This window comes from Xyrauchen texanus, chromosome 3, assembly GCF_025860055.1.
Source record: "Xyrauchen texanus isolate HMW12.3.18 chromosome 3, RBS_HiC_50CHRs, whole genome shotgun sequence".
NCBI classification, from domain to species: Eukaryota; Metazoa; Chordata; class Actinopteri; order Cypriniformes; family Catostomidae; genus Xyrauchen; species Xyrauchen texanus.
In genome coordinates, this window is record NC_068278.1 from 46,060,936 (window position 1) to 46,083,417 (window position 22,482).

Below are 22,482 nucleotides of genomic sequence, written 5' to 3' on the forward strand. Positions count from 1 at the left end.
ACTCATTTTAAAAGGATAAATGTTATCATTACCAGCAAAATAACACATTCTAAAGATCTGCCATCTAACTGGCAAGCAGCATCTGCTTTCTCAATTATGATTAGCAAGGATTTTACTGGCCATCTTAAAGGGATAGTTCACACAAAAATGCTAATTATGTCAACATTTACTCACCCTCATGTTGTTCCAAACCCATGTGACTTTCTTTTTTCCATGGAACACAAAAAGAGAGCCTCAGTCACCATCCACTTTCATTGTATGTTAATAGGCTAACATTCTGCCTAACATTGTATGTAACATCTCTTTTTGTGTTCTATGGAAGAAATAAATAATTTTGGGTTTAGAAAAACATAATGGGTGAATAAATTATGACAGAATTTTCATTTTGGGGTGAACTATCCCTTTAAACCTCAAAAACATTTTTGACATTTCAGCCCATCTCAGGAGCAGAACAGTTTTTTGATACTTTACCAAAGCTTTTTTGAGGAATCTTACTTAGGATATACACCTTGATCCAGGTACAAGATTCAGGCTTCCTTTTACCTTGACAGATATAACAATCAACAGAAGAATCCAGGAAACAAGGGACAGTTTGCCTGTCCAATCCAGAGCGAAACATAATTTAGCATGGGGATGGCGTTTCTTCAGAGCCAAAACAAAAATACGAGACGACCAAGCATTTCTCATTCACATAGATATCTATTTATTTTGTGTTTGTGTTAGCAACTCTCTGGGATGTGCTTAGTGGCAAGAGCGTAATTTTGTGACGATGACGGCAGCCAGCTGCTGGGGATCGGTCATGTGAGGGTTCTTCTCCATAACTGAATGGACCACATACGCCGGGAAGATGTTACAGAGGTTTCGGTATGTTTGAAACTGGTGCTCTGGAATAGGATGCCACTCTTGGGGGTCCAGTGCAAGCCCACGAGTGACTGGAAGAGATGGTGGCAAGCTATCCCAAGGGGACCTCCAGATCTGCTCCATCTTCTCCGGCATACTGCGGACCATCACCCTCTCGTAGCAAGGTATAAGACCTCCCGTTAAACCATAGCCTCCATAACAGTAGGATTCATTACTGCAAGGCAAAGGGTCCCAGCTAGCATGCTGCTCTCTGCAAAGAGGTGGTCGCCGTTGTCGTAGCGGGTTGCTCTCGTAGAGCCGTGAGTCAGAGATACTGTCCATGCGTGTCATGCCTAAGGAGCGACCGTGCTGAGCAGGAGTAGCAGAAGGCAACACATTCTGAGAGAGAGGAGGGTAGTCTCCTGGGCAGCTGGATCGAGCTCCAACAACTGGGTGCTGGGAGTGGGGTGCAAGGTGGGCGGACGACTGCTTGCGTGGTCCTGGTTTGGGTTCATCCATACCGTAGCTCTGCACACGTGTCAAGGCCTCATGGTGAAAACCATGAGCAAATGCATGAAGGCGTGTTTGCGCAGAAGGTTGCGACTGTGTCTGCGTTGGTGGCCCTTTCATGCTGTCATCTAAGCTGCCCTCCATTGAGTTGAGATACATTTCTCCACTATAAGACGAGAAGGAGTCAGACGAGTGGCTACGGCCAGGCTCTGGGCACATGCTTGGGGCTCTGCCAGGGTACCCTCCCCCTCCACCCACCCCCATGGGCTCTGGCTGCTCCAGACTGCAAAAACTGTCTTGCAAGCTTATGGTGGAAAAGTCACTGAGCATGGAATAGTAGCCGTGATCGCTCACCACAGAGTCATACTTGGGGAATGGCTCACCGTAAGCAATGGAGGCACCCTGGCTGTTGGTGACCAGGATGGGAGGGTACTGAACGCTGCCCGCATGTTCCAGGGAGCTGTGGGTAAAGTGCAGAGACCCTGGAACAGGGCTGCTTGCTGAGCGTGTGTTCAGAGCGCCCGCTGCGTGACTTTTTGTCATTGGCATGGTTGGAACACTAAGCGCTGAAACTAAAGACGGTACAGAACTTGCCTCATTCTTCCGCATTGGGCAGAGTCTCTCTTCCTGCTCACAAGCGACTGACCGGATACTGGGGTCAGACTGGCGCTTAGGTGTCACTCGCTTTGCCTCCGAGCTACTGTCTCCCTTGGTGACAGCGCTAGAGGTGCCACATTTTGCAAGTGCCCCTTCGCTCATTGTCTTTACAGCGGACAGTTTGGCAAAGGCTCGGAGCTCGTCAGCAACAGCACGTTGAGGTTGATTGGCTCTCTCTGGGTGGTAGTACTTGCACTTATGACCATATGTGCACTTCTTACCTGTGTTAAAAACAATAGTGGAGGTTAAGATAAAATGTTACTTTAGTTCTTTCAAAAATGTTATTAGATATATTTTTTTAAATCACAATACACTAATAGTGGGGTTCGAAAGTCTGCTTCTATTTAGTTTTTATTCTTATTTAAAATATATTTATTTCATAAAAACTATTTTCAGCATTACAATTTAAGTGAATTATAATGAATATCAGAATTTTGTAGTGTTTGTTATGTACACATTTTGCTTTAATGATGTAGCGTGATGAAGTGTGAATTTGATCCATGTTATCCTAACATGATCTGAGAATATTCAAAGGAAATCTTAAGTGCTTCAATAAAGGCAAGGAGTTAAAGGGATAGTTAAAATGAATATTCTGTCATTATCTTACATATACTTACCCTCATGTTGTTCCAACCCTGTTTTACTTTTTTTATTCTGTTGAACACAAAAGAAGACGTTTGGCTGAATGACCTCAGTCAGCCAAACATCTTTTGTGTTGTGAAACATCCGAATTTGGAACAGACAGAATTTACATTTTTGGGTGAACTATCCCTTTAACATAGTCAATGTCACAAATTTGATTAGTGACCTACTATAGAAATTGTGCAGAATCTTAAAGGTGCTGTAAGCGATTTTTCATGGAAAGGTATGCACAAAATATTCCTACTCTATGAAAGATAAAAGTGAAAAAATTGTCTCTGTATCAATATCTCTGTGACAGCACTAGACTCTGTAAACAGCAAACAAAAATATGTCAGAGGGCTGCCGTCGCTAAAGCTTTCTGCCTGTCAGTCATTTCCCGCGATCTCATAGTATTGAAGTTGCAGCAAATTATTAAGGCTTTATGCTATTTTATGCCATGTTGTTCATAACAGTTGTCAGATGAGACCACTACTTTGCTGCTGTTTTTTTGATAACTGCTTCTGCTTGGTGTTTGTCTCAATAAAACTCATTTGGTATCTTTCGAGTGCTGGTTTTGGAAAGAAGGGAGCGTTGCTAAGCTAATTTGCTCTGCTCTTGAAATTCCAGAATGGCTAAAATCGCTTACTGCACCTTTCTCTGTTTAAAAATTCTAAAACTTTGTTTATTTTCTGATATTAAGTAGCGTTTGAACCCCAGATTTTCAATATGGTCTCAGTCTTTTAGAACCCACTGTATTTTCAAATATCCAACAGGAAAGGCCAGTGCTTGACAGTGAAAAAGCTGTGGATTTATTTGAGGTCATATTACAATAATCAAGTCAAACATGTGGATATTTTTAACATGCATTATGATTCTGAAAAAAGATATAAATGAATTTCCTACTTTTGTTGTACTGACCATATGGACATGGCTGCTTCTTGTGCTCTGGAACCACTGGCCGTTTACGAAGAAAATTTTCCAGACTGGGCCCGTGTCTGCCTAAAGGATCATCGGGAGGCATAAATCTACAAATCATAGTAAACAGACAAATGCAGGTAAGCAAAACTGTAAGATCATTAGAGTGGCAGTTGTTAAAGGGACAATGCAGGTAAGCAAAGTAATCCAAATTATTCCATTGGTTAAATCCATATCTTCAGAAGCAATATGATAGGTGTGGGTGCGAAACAGATAAAAAAAAGTCATTTTTTTACTCTAAATCTCCACTTTCATTTTCAGACGTGAAAGTGAAACTAAACGGGCACACCACGTGGCATTCAGATGTAAAAGTTAAAGTGGAGGTTTAGCGTAAAAAAGGACTTAAATTTTGATCTGTTTCTCACCCACATCTATCATATCGCTTCTAAAGATATGGATTTATCCACTGGAATCATTTGGATTACTTTTATGTTTCCTTTAAGTGATTTTTGGATCTACAAAGGTCTGATCACCATTCACTTGCATTGTATGGACCTACAGATCTGAGATATTCTTCTAAAATCTTCATTTGTGTTCTGCTGAAGACAGAAAGTCATACACATCTGGGATGGCATGAGGGTGATTAAATCATGAGTGAATTTTCATTTTTGGGTGAACTATCCCATTAATAATCCTGCTACAAAATGAAATTAAAACTAAATTAAATATTAGAGCATTTATATGAATTTCTTTCAACTGCTGCAGGAACAACCTTTCAATTTAGCAAAATCATAACTAGAGTTGTGCAAAACTACGTTTTCAAAAATCTACTATTCATTGGGTTGCCTGAATGACCAGTCAACTAATCAGTCTTTCAGGGATAATTCACCCAAAAATGAAAATCTGTCATAATTTATTCACCCTCATGGTGCTTCAAACCCATATGGCTTTCTTTCTTCTTTGGAACACAAAGATGTTAGGCAGAATGTTATCCTTAGTCACCGTTCACTTACAATGTATGTAAAAAAGAGATGCAATAGAAGTGAGTGGTGATTGAGGATAACTTTCTACCTAACATTTCCTTTTATGTTCCATGGAAGAAAGTCTTAAGGTTTTGGAATAACATGAGGGTGAGTGAATGATGAAAGAATATTTGGGTGATAGATAGATAGATGGAAGGATGGATGGATGGATGGATGGATGGATGGATGGATGGATAGATAGACAGACAGACAGACAGACAGACAGACAGACAGACAGACAGACAGACAGACAGATAGATAGATAGATAGATAGATAGATAGATAGATAGATAGATAGATAGATAGATAGAACTAGTTGGCCTCACTACATGCTTGTAGTCAGTTGTTAGATGACTAATCAATCATTATTACTCATCCCTAATCTTGAATGATAAAAACTACAGAGTGCTCATTCCACAATACTGTAAATCAAAACTAAACAATAAAGAAATTACTTAAATCTTATTTAAAGACCAGAAACAGTGACTTGTTTAGAGTTGAAACAATTGAGAGAAAGCAAAAGAATGAGAAAGGAACACCACACGGGTGCGAGGGTGGACAGCAGAAGACACAAATGAGCGAAAGAGAGAAACCCTGTCACCACGGTAACTATGTGCGAGCATACTTGTCATTGACGAAGCTGTACATGAGGAGTCGTTCCTCGATAAATTTCTTCCACTCTGGTTTCTCATTCTGCAGGTCTCTGTAGTTGTCGTTGGACACAATGATTCCGTCGGAGTCACAGGCCAGCTTGACGATAAAGCGGTCGTCGTAGCACACCACTCGTCTGCCCTGGACTCTGCGAGATGGAGTGAATACGAGGATTTTCTCCTTCTCTAACTTTCGCAGGATCTCCTGATCTGAGGATAACGGTGACATCACACATCATCACTTCCTGTGACCTCACGCACAGACATGCACAAACTTGTATACACATTGCACCACAGATGGCTGATCTCACTGGACACATGGCAGCTCCTCAGAGGAGTTCATACACACATGCTCTATATGGTAACACACATGCCAACAATGAAACAGAGGTTCACTGGATCTGTGAGAGATTAGTTGTTTTGAGGCTGTGGTCACTCTTTTAGAGAATCTCACCTAGCTATATCAGCATTAACCACATACAGGCCCGGTTCCAAAACCTACTGAACTGCCTTGCTATCTACTGCCAACATAGGCTGCTACCTCTAAGGCCACGACCACATTAATACATCTGAAGTTGAAAACACATTGCTTTTGCAACATTTATGTCTCTCATCCACACTGGAATGGCATTTTCCACTACCGTAAACTGAGACTTTTGAAAACGCTCTCTAGTATTGTATACTTTGGAAAATGTTGTTGTTAGGAAATGGAGAATGAATTAGTTTGGATGTGGCCTAAGGCAGCATCCTAACCGAAATAGAAAGAACAGTTTAGTGTTTGGTGTTGGCATGTTGCTAAGCTAACTATGCAATACTCTAATGTAAAACAAAATACACAGCACAGACATATTGGGTAAATTAGTCGTTTGTTATTAGATTTAACTGTTATTTCATAAATTACAATTATATTTAGAATCATATCTAAAATGTAATTGATATATAATCAATATAAAATAAAATATAGTCGGTAATACCTGGGCCGTTACTAGGATGGATTTTTACCTTTATGGTGGGCAAGAGGGTTTATCGTTTTGTTGTCGGAGCAGAGTGAGGGGCATCAGAAGTTACTGGGTGGGGCAATGCCCCATCCTAGACCCCCCTAAGACCCGGCCATGGACAATACTATCTTGGATTTTTACTTGGCTCATCGCAATGCATTATGGAATTAACTTCTCCATGAAGGATACATGTAATGCTGCCTTAGATTAAGGCCAAAATTCTTAGCAGGATAATTCCTTAGAAGCATAATTATGCTGTCTACCTTTTGGAACAACCCTTGCATAGGTGCCTTTAAATGCTGCCTAGGTAGGCAGATCAATAGGACTGTGAGCAGCGCCACACTCTTACTTTTGGGAACAGGAAAATTGCTACAGAAACAAAATTTCCTGCAGATTCTTTCTCTCTCATGCTCCCGTGGTACCTTTGATTGGTGCGTCAGGTCTTGACTGTTCTTTCCTCCATGCTGGGACGAAGACTGTGATGTCTTTATGGCCTTTCTCCAGGAACCAATCAACAGCCAGTTGGATGCCCAGACATGAGAACACCTCTTTGTTTCCATGGCTACAAAATAATATTACCAACATCAAATTACACAGATGCACACGCACTCGTTCACTCAATGATTGGACATTTCACAATACTAAGAGCATTTTAAAACAGGAACTTCAAGATAATTTCACAAAAACACTGCAACAACTAAAATTTCAGATGAAAACAACAATAGTGAGAGGATTTGTTTTGTCTCCCTAGTTCAAAGCTTTCCTGTAACTGTGACTAAGCCTCTCATCTTTGCAGTATCAGTCCAGAGCAGAGCTACAATAGCTTTGATTGAAATTTCAGCAGTAAAGCTTTTTTTACATTTTGTATTTTAGTTTTCAGTTTGTTTAGTATATGTTTTTCTTTTTTATTTATTTAGTTTCAATATTAGTTTTAGTTTTGTCACCTATACAATTTCTATTGTATTTCCAAGACTTTTCCAGCTATTTGTGATTACAGGATAAAGATTTTTAGAGATAATTTTATAGAAATAACACTAACCAAAAAAGAGAGGCTATTTTCAGCTAATTAAGTATTTTTGAGCTAGGCATAACTAGAAAAATACTACCAACAAGGTACTCTTTAGCCACTTTGCCACCATCGGTCAGAACGGTTATCAATGTGAAACCGTGCCAATCAGGGCCAGTTGGCACGGTTGTGGTTTCTTTTCCCACTGTGGTGTTGAGACTATGGGTTTAGAATGTACCTAACAAATACGTCAGTTGGTGATGTGTCAGAGGTAAACATTTGAGTGAGTGCGCTATGGAAAGTGTTGGGGAGTAACGGAATACACATCACAGGAATGCATATTTAAAATACAAAATATAAGTAACTGTATTCCACTACAGTTACAATTTAAATCATTGGTAATTAGAATATAGTTACATTCAAAATTTATTTTGATTACTGATGAGATTACTTTGCATTTTATTGTCATTTTTTTCATTTAATATTTAGTCCTTTCAGATGGAAAACATTTATAAATATAAATGATGTGATCCAAAGTGCATTTGAACAGCGGTGAAACACTTTCTTATGATATGTTACATTCATACGAGCAGACAGAGAAGTAAGTTTGAAGTAAGTTTGGAGCAGAAGAAATATAAATAAACTTGTGTAATATATTCAAAGTTTTGTTTGAGGCTGTTTGTGTCTAATGGAGATAATTTCTTTCATGTTCTATTCATGTCAATATTTCACAGGGACTGCTGCACCATTACTTGCATGAGTTGCCACATTGCTGCAAGGTGCTTTATTATTGTGGTGTTGTCGATTTCAGATTAATTCAACCTTAAAGCTACAATATGGTAACTTTTGGCCCTCTAGAGGTTAATAAATAAAACTGCATGCATCTTGCGGAAGAACATTCTTTTGGAAATGACGCAAGTTGTGCTTCGGCTCTGCCCCCCCGTGTGGAATGTGGTTTGAGGCACCGGTGTACACAAGGATACAGGACATCTTATCAGAGCGAATGGACAAATAAATAATGAAAGACAGGAAAAGACGGATATCCAAAAACATGTTATCTGAGCAGGTAAGTCCCATATCTTATGCTGTTGTTTTGACTTGTTGGAAACATTGATGTTTTGAATGTTATTGTTCGTTAACATTAGACATAATGATTGCTAGTCTTATTTATAGATTGTCACTGTTACCAACCAGTGGTCTACATAATTTCAAGACTCACATGTCTTTGGCAAGCCTAGGACTAAAGGATTTATTTAAATAAATGATTACCGTTATAAGAAAAAATACACACGTGTGCTAGCAAGTGAAAAGTTCTGCACCGATTACAGAATAATTATTGTATTTCACTACACACACACACAGAAGTGTGTGTAGTGAAATACAATAAATATTCTGTAAACGGTGCAGACGTGTGTGTGTGTGTGTGTGTGTGATTACACAACTATACATAAACCATGTCAATAAAAAATCTTGCCTGTTCTGTTGCCATCTCTGAGTCGCTTTTAAATCCTTTCAGATCTCAGAGTTGTCGCCACCTCTGAAAAGCCAAGCCGATGTTGATTCGGGTTTTATTATGAATTGTCACTTTCGTTTTTTTGCTTGTAGACTCTGCTCTGTTCAGGGTTTCTATGTTTTTACAACTGGTGATTCCCTGTAGGTTTGCCATTTTTAATAATCCATGGGAAATTTGCTGCAGCTACAGTAGATTATAACGCAGTGAATTATAATATATGTCACGTTCACTGTGTGTATTTTATCATTAAGAAATTTGCCGATACATAGCCCTATTAAGAAGAGAATATTTGTTTTTAGTGAGTTAAAAATGGATCGAAGTGAACATAAAGGTGAGAGAGTATGGTCTTAGCCCATTATACACTGAAACAAAAGAAATGTTTGATTAGTCTTTTTTTTTTGCTTGTTTTCCAAAATAATATCTAAAACTCCTTTAAAACAATGTACATTTACTTTAGGAGTATTCAGAGAATGTTGAATACAATATTTAATCAGGGCTCGACATTAATGTTTGTCTGGGACAATTTGATTTTTTAAGGGGCAAGTGAAAGAGAATTTTACTTGCCCAACCGGACAAGCATACTGATTAAAACATCAATACTGAAAAAATAACCAGCTATATTTGTGATAGCCTAGGCCTATGTCACTTATTAGAAAGTTCATATTCTTATTCTGCTGTTGAAGGTAATCCAAAGCTCATAATTTTATAATATGCTAGCGATCTAGTAACAGCTGCACCCAGTTTGAATGACAGGCTGCATACGTATGTGTGTGTGCTGAACATTTGCATGTGTTCTGAAAATGCTCACGCTAATGCACACCTGAATGGTCAAATACACTTCAAAATACTTGTGAGGTATTCATATAAACACAGAGAGTGATGTCTAAAGTGAATGTAAACAGTGGCGAAAAAGGCTTGTATTTGATTACAAAAAAGCGGATTTATTTTAAAATGTCGGACTTGTAAGTATAAAAGTAAGCTAATAGACCTGCTGCAGTCTAGTGTATCATTATAATAATCAAACAACCAGAACAAGAAAATGAGAAAACACTCTCTGCTCTTGACTGAATAACTTTAGTATCTTTAAAAAGTATTAATGCATTATAATCATACAGTAAAGACCAGTAGTACTCATTCTGAATGTTTACTTGAATACTTGATACTGCTGTTAAAAACTTGTAAAAAAAAAACACTCCATTTTCTGAATTTGTTATTTTTGTTGTATTATTTATAATCTATTTATATTCATTGCTGTTTCTATTGATATTTTATTACTGACTGTTTACTAGTCTTGAATAATTACTTAAGAACTTGAAACCATTCTTTCATAATTAACGTATTAGTTTGTGTTATTATTTGTTGTGGTATTAAAGCTGGTATTGAGAATCATCATATTTCACTACTGACTACTGAAATGTTGATATTGTGATGATGTATAGCATTTATTTTACATGGTAGATCTTGCTGCAGTAACATGATGAAAAAGTAGATCTCATTCCATAGAACTATGAGCATCCCTGCTGTTAATGATGGTGATGGAGGCTGTCCTTTATTTGGCTACCATACGTAACATAAAATAATTACCATATGACAATAGCCTCCTCCAATACACAGTGCAGTTCACATTTCAAGTTCAAGGAAATCCACTTTTAAAAAGACGTTGTTTTTTTAAGTTCAATAAATGCATGGTTTCCAAAGCCAATGAGTAATGATGTTAAATAATCGTGATCTCAATATTGAACAAAATTATCGTGTTATGATTTTTGCCATTAGCAAGCAGCCCTATTTTAGACTCCCAAACATTCCTTTTGCAAATAGAAGAACAGGAATCCCTGCAACAGATGGCACTGACCCCACAGAGACCCCCACTGAACATCGAGTCAGACTGAGATTACATAAAGAGACAGAAGCAACTGAGACAGCCTAAATAGTCAGAAGAACTGTAGCGAATTCTCCATGAAGCTTGGAACATCCTATCTGCCAACAACAAAGATAAACTGTGTCCAGGTGCACCTAGGAGAATTGGTGCTGTTTTGAAGGCAAAGGTGGTCATACCAAATATTGATTTACCTTTTTTATGTTTACTGGACATAGAATGATGTTAATTGATATATGAAAACTATTTATGCCATTATCTTTGAAGACATCCTCGCTATGCAAAATGTTTCACTAGTGCCTAAAAATGTGCACAGTACTGTATACAGTATATGTAAGCTTTTTAAGAAGATACAGAAATTGAATACTTGTGAACAAATGCTTCTCATTAGTATTTACCTCATGGCAACATTTGATCCATCAATAACGATTGGTCGGAGATTGTCGTATGTGTCTGGTGTGTCCTCCTCCAGCGATGCCTCAGGGCTTACGGCTTCTTTGGCTCCTACTGCCCGTGGCACTAAACTGGCAGAACCCACTGCTCCCTGGCTCTCTGGTTCCCCTTTATTCCCCAGCCGCACCAGCTCAGCTAATATGTCATTAATTAGCGCACTGGGCCCTAGTTTACTCAGCACAGACTCCACCTGCTCTCCAGAGTAGCCCAGTTTCAGAGCAAAGTCCATTTTGGTTTGGTAATCTCGTTCGCTGGTTTGTCGAATGGGTGCCTGGGATGCAGAAATGGGTGGAGCAAGCGAGGCCGTTCTACGAGAGGGGTCAGTGTGTGACAAGTCGACACGTGGGTCGTCTACACGTAACTCTTGTAAGGTGCTGCTCTGGCTGAAGCTAGGTTGGTCCAAACAGGGTGAACGGCACAGCTGGCGGTGAGGTTTGGTCACAATGAGCGGCTCTCGCCTCCTTCCTGTTGCACCAACACCTCCTCTGGAACTCCGACTTCTTGACCACACCTCTCCTTCGCTCTCTGAACTGCTCCCCTCTTCCCCAGCTTCTTCGTCATCTTCCTCCTCGTCCTCTGAAGAGTCGTGACCAGCAGCGGCAGGCAAGGGCTGAGGGTCGCGGCAGCTGCGGTGCTCCATCTTGAGGCGCTGCAGCATAGCGCATGCAGTCGTTACCTGCGCATGACCTCCCTGAATCTCCAGTGCATGGTCCCTCACCTGCACCACGGCGCAGCTCTCATACTCAATAGCTTCATGTAGGGCATGCAGACGCCGCTGCAGCCAGAGAGTCAAACGCTCACGGTGCTTATGAACAGGACTAATCAGGGACACAATGTACTCCTGAGATAAAGAGACAGAAAAAAGATGGATAGATAATAATGTCAGATCATTACTGATCTAACTTTCAGAGACAGGACTGGTATGTCAGTTCTGTCATTGAGCATGTGAGTGAAAGAAAGACAAAATATCTTGGAGAAAAGGGTTCAAACACACTTATCACTGATTGTGACACAAAGCATGCTGGGACACCCTGCTCTTCTCACATGTAATTGGCTGAACAGGACACTCTGGAACCTGATTGGAGACAACACCAAAATCACACTCTTACAAGCCGAAATGCTCCTGAAATTCAAAGTAAATAATGCAATACTTTGTGATCAGTAATCATCTTGAAATTATCTATAGCTTGAATTGACATACTGAGTTCTAAATTACAGTATTATAGTTGGACAGGGCAGCACAGGCACTAAATGTACCTTACTAAGCAGTAGACTAAGTAGTTCCTAAGTAGTTTTCTGTTAATATTATACATACTACTGTTGTATCTTAACCTCATGAGACCCGAGCGTGACTGCTGTGTGCATTTTCCATTTCCCTTTTTTATTTGAACTAGTAGTGCCTAATAAACAAGCCACACATTTATTTATTTTTCTAGAGCAAATAGTTTTCTAAAAATGAATGTCCACATATGTGGACAGCGAGACTACGTTGTGAAATGTTAAATAACAGTAAGCTCTAGAAAGTCCGATTTTTCATCAAATTGTTTATTATGTTTCCAGGAGTGTTGGTTATTCGTGTTTTTGAGACGTTACAGACATTAAAGCTGATTTTCTGTAAAGCTGAATAAATAATTCTTATTCAAAGTAATGTCCAGTAAAATAAAAGTAGCATTATAAAATTTGGAATCTATAAAGCGATTACCATTGTCCCATGTCTGTCAAACATGTTGAGTGTTCCAAACATCTTCTACAGCCTGAAACTGAATATTTGGTCAGAGTTTAGGATTAAATGCACTTCATAAAAAGGTCCAGTGTGCTGTCTGTCTGCACTGTTCTCAGAACAGTTCAAAATGCACCTTATTTTCATCCTAACTTCATATAAAGGCTCTGAAAGCATTTTTAGATGAACCCATTTATTCTCAATGTGAAAATGCACAGTAAATACTGTATATAGGAATGCATTTATTAATTTTAAATATTCAGAATAGTATTGCACAGAGATAACAAAATTAAACATAACAAAATGTACATTACAATGAAGCAAAATGTCCCACAGATGTGTTAGAGTTGAACATTATTCAAAATAATTAACATGATTTTTCTACTTTTAAAGAAATGCAGTGCCAGTGTCCACATATGTGATCATCATGTTTATTAGCGTGCTGACGTGCGAAAAATGAAATAATTTTTTAAAGCGGCATATCAAACAAACTAGAGATGCTACTCTTTACAACCAAACAGGTTTCAATTAAAAAAATGTAAGATATTTCTTACTGGGGGACTGGGTACCTCAGCGAGTATTGACGCTGACTACCACACCTTAAGTCGTGAGTTTGAATCCAGGGTTTGCTGTGTGACTCCAGTCAGGTCTAGGGAGGGTAGAATCACATGGGGTAACTTAGTAGTTCTCGCTCTCAATGGGGCATGTGGTAAGTTGTGCATGGATCGTGGAGAGTAGCATGAGCCTCCACATACAGAGACTCAGCGGTGTAATGCACAACAAGCCACGTGAAAAGATGGGTTGACAGTCTCAGAAGCAGAGGGAGCTGAGACTTGTCCTCCGCCACCTGGATTGAGGTGAGTAACCATGCCACCACGAGGACCTACTAAGTAGTGGGAATTGGGCATGCCAAATTGGGAGAAAAGGAGATAAATAAATTAAAAAAAAAGATATTTCTTACAAGAGGCACTTTAGTCGGCACTGCGTCCAAAAGAGCGCTTCATGGAAATCGGCGGCATGCTGTTGTGTCACGTGACTCGTGCGGCAGAAGTTAAGCCTTTAAATGACAGTGTAGAGTCTTGTAAACAGTATTCAGTCAGTTATATGTCCAAATTATGTGTTGCGTATATAGCGAAGCTAAATTACAATGTCCATGAATATTAAACAAGGTTAAAGAAGACATCCTGAGCTTTTCTTTGACTAAATCTTTGGGGATGTAGCCAATATGATGCTATTAATTAGAGATGCGCCGATGTATCGGTCAAACATCAGTATCAGCCAATAAAAGCAATTATCTGTACTATCGGGCATAGGCTAAATGTTTAAAAACAGACGATGATCAGGGTCAGTTGTTTCCTGAAAAACGGGAGAGAAAAAACACGCTGGACAATAAGTCTACAACTCGTGCAGTGTGTGAAAGAAAATGTATCTTGCATGGAATACTTTGAATTGGGTGACAATGACAGCAGAGCTGCAATTTGTCAGCTTTGCATGGTTAAGACTTTACTAGGTGGAACTACCGTTAAAACATTTAACAAAGCTGTTTTGATTACTCACCTTAAAGTTTGACACAGCAAGGAATGATGAGTTTGTTAAAGCTAAAGCGGAAGCTGTTTCATCTAAAAAGGGAGAAGCTTCATCATTCAGAATTTAGTTCATGTAAAATCTTTAAAATAATTAAGAAATATTACAAATTGAAATGTGATATAAGCCTAACAGAAGGCTATTCAGAATTCAGTTAATGTTAATATGTTAATAATGTGCTTTTTTTTTTCAGTGTTTTGTATATAACTGAGACCAGTTGCTCTGAAACATGGACAACATAGAGACAGAGAATAAAGTTATGTTTAGAATTTCTATCGAGATTGTGTAATTAATTATCAGTGATTTAAAACAAGATTGCATTAAAAAGCAGAACCACCAAACTATTGGGATCGATATCTGTAGATGTTGTTCTAAATAACCCTAAATCATATCAGCACACATATTTTGTTTCGGTGCATCCCCACTATTATTCATCAGTGTTTCTTGCTACTACAGCTACTGATTCTGCAGCACCATGGCAAAAGAATGATACCCATGTAGTGAGCTTGCAGTCTGAATTGAATATGATGAGATAAAAAGAGTGCATGCCAGAAAATAACGCAAAAACATCCATTTCTATTGCACTGTATAGAGCTGAATGATCTATCGAAAAAAATTCTAAATCAAGATATGACCTTACATGAATATTAAATCGCAAAGGGATGTGATTTAATCAAACAGTCTGCATGCGCTGTTCGTGCGCAACTCTGTTTTGAGTACACATGAGGCAGTTCTGTGGTCGCACCACAAATGTAATCTCGTGTACAAAATAACAGATTTGTTTGTTCGATTCAGTTTGGTAATGTGCGCTGAGCGTGTTATATTTACAGCACTCTATATTCACTTTTATTGGCCACTACAAGTTATTATACAAATCTAAAACAACCCTATGACACCAGGTTTGTGTGAACAGAAGAGGAGATAAGAGCATTTCACATTATTGTTAATGCGATTAACAAAATTTTTTTTTTTTACAAAATAAAGGTTCAAGGATTTAACCAGATCCAATAGCAATGCTGTGTACAAGATAAGAAAATATAAAAGAAATATTACATGTATACTAATAATATTAATATAGTGATTATTAGTTATAATAATACATTTTAATATATTTCTGTGATTGCTTAATGTACTAAAAATAACTATTATTATTATTATTCAGTATTTATCAGTATTATATTAAAATGATATCATATTCAAGTTGACTGGGTTCCAAACAATTATGAGGGAAAAATGGGCATATTACAAAGTGCACAATCTGATGAATTCTTGACTAATAGAATTCACTGAATCAGTGTTGTTCAGTGTTCATATGGACATTAAGCACAAGTATACATTAAGAAATGAATTTTGCAGTAAAGTTGTTGCTATTAAATAAATGTAAACATTAAAATGTTACTAATAAACTATATAAATCCTATAATACATTATAAAATAGTTACCAATTTTCTCTAAGAATTATATTATTATTGGGGGGAGGGCAAGAGCTGAATTCTGAAGGAAACACTGTTATAAAGTATTCTAATGATGTAATGCTATAAGACTATACGGTAATAAATATTTGTATATATAATGATATATTAGGATAAATTATTATTTTTGAATCTTTTTCATGTTTAATATACATGAAAGACTACAATAATAATAAATAAAAACTCATTCCCATTCCATTTTTGCCGGGGCTGCAGAGGCTAAGATCAACTCTTACTTTTTTTATGACCCTATTTTAACACTTTATTTTTCCCCATATGCTTTTGCTATGCAGAAGTCTTAGGCACATTAGATGTTTCACAAAACCATTAGTCTTAAGATGGTTATTTTATATCTTCAGCTTTAGTGTATTAACATAAATGTGAATTTTATATTTTAAAACATTCCTTTTGCAAATATAAAAGCATAGAAGTAAAACAATGGTCCAGATAGTCTGGCCCCACAGAGCCGGCTCTCAACATCTTCGAGTCAGTCAGAATTACATGAAGTGACAGAAGCATTTAAGTCAGCCTAAATACACAGAACTGTGGCAAGTTCTCCAAGATGCTTGGAACAACCTATCTACCAACAACACTGAAAAACTGTGTGCAAGTGTACCTAAGAGAATTGGTGCAGTTTTAAAGGCATATGGTGGTCATGCCAAACATTGAGTTTGTTAATTACTATTAATAACTAATAACTATTAATATATCTATATACTGTATAGGACAGAGATGACACACAACTGGATTGGTCTGGCTGATTTTGCAGCAAGGTGCTGCTGAAGAACAGCAGGTCAAACCTTTTCGATAACGTTAATAATTTAAATACAACAAAAAGGGAACATACTTTAGGTGGGGTTATGTTTGAGGGAAGTGATACTGTGGTATATTATCTATGCTAAAAGCAAAAACAAAGACATACTCTGATTATCTCTTTCTTAACCCTTGAATTTCACATCAGTACCAACAGCTAGTGGAGAAAAAGGCAAATGGACATTTAACTGTAACAGTTTACCAAATTATAGCAACACCCACATGCTTATTTACAAACCAGCATACACTTGTCCATCTAAAAAATTAAGTGTGCAATTTAAATTCTTGAATATCTGCTTCTATATATGAGAACGTTCCTCAGTCCTTAAAGGAATAGTTCACCCAAATATAAACCTTCTGTCATCATTTCCTCGCCCTCATGTTATTCTGAACCTTAAATACTTAGAAGCTCCTTAGAAACACAAAAGGAGCAGTCACAATGGCTACATTTACATGTGCACTACTACTCTTATTATTGTAATAATCAGAGTATAAGGAATAATTAGATTAAAATGTTTACATGATTTGGGCAAACCTCTTCAATCCTGTTTTCATGCATATAGCCAATACTCTGATTATTCACTGAGAAATGTGATGTTTTAATGCTTTTTTATAAAATAATTTTACAAAAAACATCTTGTCGCACATATGTATCTTTAAATAGTCATAGTTTGATTCACTAAAAAAGAACCAGTTTATAAGAGTCATCTTTGTCTACACTGGATGCACTGTCTGTTTTTAATTCACTAAAACGTTTTCATTCATTAGAGTCATTTGTTTGTCTAACTACACTGGTTGCTCTGTCGGTTTTGATTCACTAAAAAGAATTGTTCATAAGTCATTTGTGAATCGGAACACATAATCGCATTATGAGGGTGTGCATGTAAACGTTGCTAATGTTTCACTGACGAAAGAAAGTCTTACACGTTCGTAACAACAAGAGGGTGAGTAAATGATGACAGAATTTTCATTTTTAGGTGAACTATCCCTTTAAAAGATGATTACAGTACATCTCCCAAAATAATTCACCCGTTTCAATTAAACGTACTTCTTTAAGGCTTTTTTAATCCCACAACTAGTATTAAAGAGAAGTAATTCACTTCTATCAAGGTTGATGTTTAGTGTTTGCAAAGTGAGTTTGAGTTTAGTCAAGCATGAGAGCATGTGAATTTGTGTGCGTGCGCGTGTCTGTTTGTTTTTGTGTGGGGTGAGAGCGATGTGTATGTGTAGGTTGAGAGTGTGTGTGTGTGCGTGTGTGTGTAGACAGAAAACCGATAGCACCATCAAGCTACGAGAGGCTCCTCTGCGCTCATGACACCGGTTGCCTAGCAACGCAGCCCTGTCATCAGCTAACTGCTTTTTAGCAGTCACGACTAACACAACGCAGTGTTCACTGGGAAAGCCTGGAACACACACTCACATACACACAAACACAGCACACATATTACATTTAAACTGTTTAAAACCATACAGTGCTTTATCTGCAAATCTGGAATGCACATATAAACTATCACACATGGCTGCTCCACTAATAAAGCCTGCACCTACATCCACCGCACTGGAGATTTCCTTACAGATGCCATGGAGAGAGAGAGAGAGAGAGAGAGAGAGAGAGAGAGAGAGAGAGAGAGAGAGAGAGAGCAGAGAGACAGAGATAAACAAGCAGGAGTCTGAGTGTTATTGGTGTTTGATTGCATTAGAGACATCAAAGTGGAAATAACATCACTTTAATATGACAGTATACACAATCTTCCCCGCTCTCTCCCTTTGCAGATGTGCGGTGTTGAAGAGTTTCCTCCCCAGTGTGACATAGCTACTGCTCTGAGTCGTGACGCTGACTCCAGCAGCATATTCCCCTGGGCACTGAACTGCATCGTCTACACTTGCAAGCTATGGGACCGGGCTGGAGATCACGTCTTTAACAACAGTTCTCAGATTGGCTGCACTGCACAATAACTGTTTACTCTCCCCATAGCAGACTGAAAAACTGTTCTGAGATCAGATGCACCACTAACTTAATAAGGATTACATTTAAATTAAATGCAGAGTGAAACATTTACTTTACCATTAAAAGGCAATATTTGCCCTCCCTGCATTCTCCTGGGCATTTTTACCTTTATGAGGCAGTGGTTTACTTCTACACAATACTTATGATACACAATACTGTGTGTCATCCTTTAAGATTAAATCCTTTACTTTAACCAGATCATTAACATTTACAAGGGATATAAAAAAAAATAGGCCTAGAATAAGAAGATTAACAACTATATCAGATGTTACACACACACACACACACACACACACCAAAAAAAGTGATCACAGAAATGTATTATGAGAGCATTTTTTGCCCCAACATTTAAAAATTCTGAGGGCATTTAGGTCACTTTCAGTGGCTTTTTTGCCCCGAGCCCCTCTTAATATCTGACCCTGATTAAATGTACACTGCATTAGACTGAAGGGATAATTCACCCAAAAATGTATATTCTGTCATTATTCACTCACCCTCATATTATTCCAAGCCTTGTATGGCTAACTTTCTTCCAAAGAGCAAAAAAGGATATATATTTTTTATTCCATATAATGAAAATGAATGGTGAATGAGACTGTCTAAGAGCTGATCATGTTGTAGTACAAAAACCCATTTTCCATGGGTTCCCTCTGGATTTTCGAATGGGTTTTTATAATGGGAGTTTTTCAACTTATGAGTAAAATAAGCTATATATATATCTATAACATAAACTACACACATTCATACCTCAAACATTAATTTTGAAGCAGTATTGAATTACAGGCATATGCTTAAACATTTTAAATTAGTTTTGTAGACAAAAATATCATTGTGCCACCATATTAATTTATTTCATTTTAAAACTAAAATTGTATTAAAAAAAAAATATTTAAATTGAAGACTAAATAATATAGAAAAGCAGCCAATAAGCACCCAACATGCAGTAGATGGGAACTCCTTCAATACTGTTTAAAAAGCATCCCAGAGTGATACCTCAAGAAGTTGGTTGAGAACATGTTAAGAGTACGTGTCTGCAAATTCTAGGCAAAGGGTGACAACTCTGAAGATGCTAAAATATAACACAGTTTTGATTTATTTTGGATTTTGTTTAGTCACAACTTAATTCCCATAGTTCCATTTTTGTTATTCAATAGTTTTGATGACTTTACTATTATTCTAAAATGTGAAGAAAAAAAATTATAATAAAGAATGAGTACATGTTTCAAAACATTTGACCGGTAGTGTACTTAAAAAAACAAATAAAATAAAAAACAGGTTGGCTTAAGCAAAACGTCCACTAATCGTCAAGCAATGTTTACCACAGAGCTTATTTAACTCATAAGTTGATAAAATCCATTATAAAAACCAAAGGAAAATCCCAATGGAACCCATGGCGAATAAGCCTTCTGGGTTTGCCTAAAAATTAACATCAAGGCTGAAAAGCTATATTGTGCTTATAATCTCCTTTTGTGTTACATTGAAAAAATAAAGTCATACAGGTTTGAAACAAAATGAGGAGTGAGTAAATGTTGACAGAATTAAATTTTTGGGTGAACTATCACTTTAGGACATGTCTGATGTTCATTTACACTCACACAGTAAATTACTTGTTCAGTTTTAAAACTGATCTGGGAACTGCTGCTGAGTGGGTGGGAGAGGTCTGTGTGCAACATGCACATGAAAACAAAAGCAAGAAAGCTGAAATATCCCTCACTGGGTGGAAAGGTTTGAGCCCACTCCACTGTAAGAAAGAGTGAGAGAGCAGAGGTTGCATACAATCAGCCTTTGCGGGGGTAAGACGTCATATAAAACATAAAGGAGTTAGTCAACTAACAGAGGAAGGGTCCATACTCTGTCATGCTAAACACTTCTCTGACTGCAGGGAGACAACTGCAGCATAGTGAGCGAAAATGGCCATCTCATGGCCAAACAAGAGGCCCTTCACGTGGGGAAAGCTTTTAGTGAGCTGAACACGACCACAACGTTCCAGTTTTTTTAAACACAGGTCGTATCTCAAAATGAATGTCCTCAAAAAAATCACACAACACACTGTGACGCAAACATCCAGCAGCAAAAGAGCACAAGTATACTCAAAAGACGCACCATAAACAAGCCAAACAACAGAATCCTTCCTCCTTTTAAAAACCTCCCTCCTTCTCCTTTTCTTCCCTTGCTCTTCCCCTTTCATTTCTGCCTTGTTTTTCTTCTCTTTTTCCCTTCTCTTCTCCTCACCTCCTCCACAACACAAGCTTACAATCAGCAAGGCCACCATGCACTCAAGCACACACACACACACACACACACACACACACACACACACACACACACACACACACACACACACACACACTAACATGTTTGTGTAGCTTTAATTATGAGGAATCTGCATAGACATAATTATTTTTATACTGTACCAAGTATATATTCTATCCCCTAAACCTAACCCCTTAATCTAACCCTCACAAAAATGTTTTGCATTTTTTCATTTTCAATAAAACATTGTATGCTTTTTAAGCAATTTGAATTATAGGGACATAAGAATTGTCCTCATAAACCACATTTAAAGGATAATACCATTGTAATGACCAGTTTGTAACCTAGACAAAAAAATCATCGTAAACCACATAAACCCCCACGCACACACAGGTTTATGCTGGTTTGTCTCATAGCAACAAGTGGAGTACTGAAGCTCATAGCTAGATGAAGCTCATTTAAGGCCCACCGTGCAGCTCCGAGCTCAGGTCCTCAGTAAGAAGACAACTGTGGTGGACTGCATCTTCTGGTGCAGTACCAATGTAATCAGACACAAACACACTAAGTTTCAAAGAAACTGTGCATTTCCTGAGACACTTTTTACACACTTTTGATTAAACAAAGTGGGATGCTGCAGCAACTTCAGATCAATGCTGTGCTAATGAATGTTAGTGCTTCAGATAAAGGCTTTTGTAAGTTATGTCGAACAAGTGCATCTCTGATAGGACCATCAAACTGGTTTGAATCTGTTCGCACCTTGTATAGCGACTTAAATTATCGTGCAACATTTTAGCTCGAGGATCCTGCACGTGTTATGCCACAAGTATTGCACCTGCTGCTGGTGGGTAGTGATTTCAGTTGGTAAAGAGTAAATGAAATGTTTAAGTATTAAATATCACCTGCTCAGAGTGGGAAAAACACCTACTTTAAAACGATTCTAAAGTGTGTGTTTGTGTGAAAGAGAGTGTTTCTGTGTCGCGCGCTGCCTGTCAAACTGCACTCTCTGTAAACCTCTATAAAACGTGAGTCGTGAGCATCATTTGTCCTCGTGATTTAAAGATCAACTCGCTGCTCACATGAACATGCCCATGGCGTGTATTTTACAGCATCCCGCTGACTCTAAAGTTCTTATTTGACGCCATGAATGAAAAAACAACATTCGAACTGTTACGAAAATAAACAGCATGCATGGCGATGTAGCTACTGTGTGTTGGCTTGTCGACCGTGATCCGTCAGCTCACATGCGACACTCACTCACACATACTCACTTTAGCTCTAGTGCAATCTTCTTCCTTGCCGTCCTCAATGTTAACGATGATACTGGAGCTAACGTTGAGGCTGTTGCAGCTGGACTCGGTGGTGCTGCAGCTCACTCTGACCCGGAAAACCCGTTGAATATGCGGGATGTAGCGCTGGAGCGCAGGGCCTGCACCGGCGGACGCTGTGAGCTCCAAAATCATTTATCAGACGGATAAATAAGCGATCACGACGCGCTCCGGAACACTTGCAAGCATTTGCCCTGCGTCCTGCTTCATGGGTGGAGCGGGGGGGGCGGGGGGGGGGGGAAAGAA

The 22,482-nt window shown here is 38.2% G+C and overlaps 1 protein-coding gene across 1 annotated transcript; it reads right to left on the minus strand.

Moving 5' to 3' along the window:
- Window positions 1-690: 690 nt before the first annotated feature.
- LOC127633753 (probable ribonuclease ZC3H12B) lies at window positions 691-22,476 on the minus strand. The gene is made up of 6 exons (XM_052113039.1): window positions 22,180-22,476; window positions 11,007-11,902; window positions 6,636-6,775; window positions 5,191-5,425; window positions 3,547-3,653; window positions 691-2,228 (listed from the first exon to the last, which is right to left on the minus strand). The coding sequence occupies exons 1-6, from the start codon at window positions 22,369-22,371 to the stop codon at window positions 742-744; spliced, it is 3,057 nt and encodes a 1,018-aa protein (XP_051968999.1). The 5' UTR covers window positions 22,372-22,476; the 3' UTR covers window positions 691-741.
- Window positions 22,477-22,482: the final 6 nt, after the last annotated feature.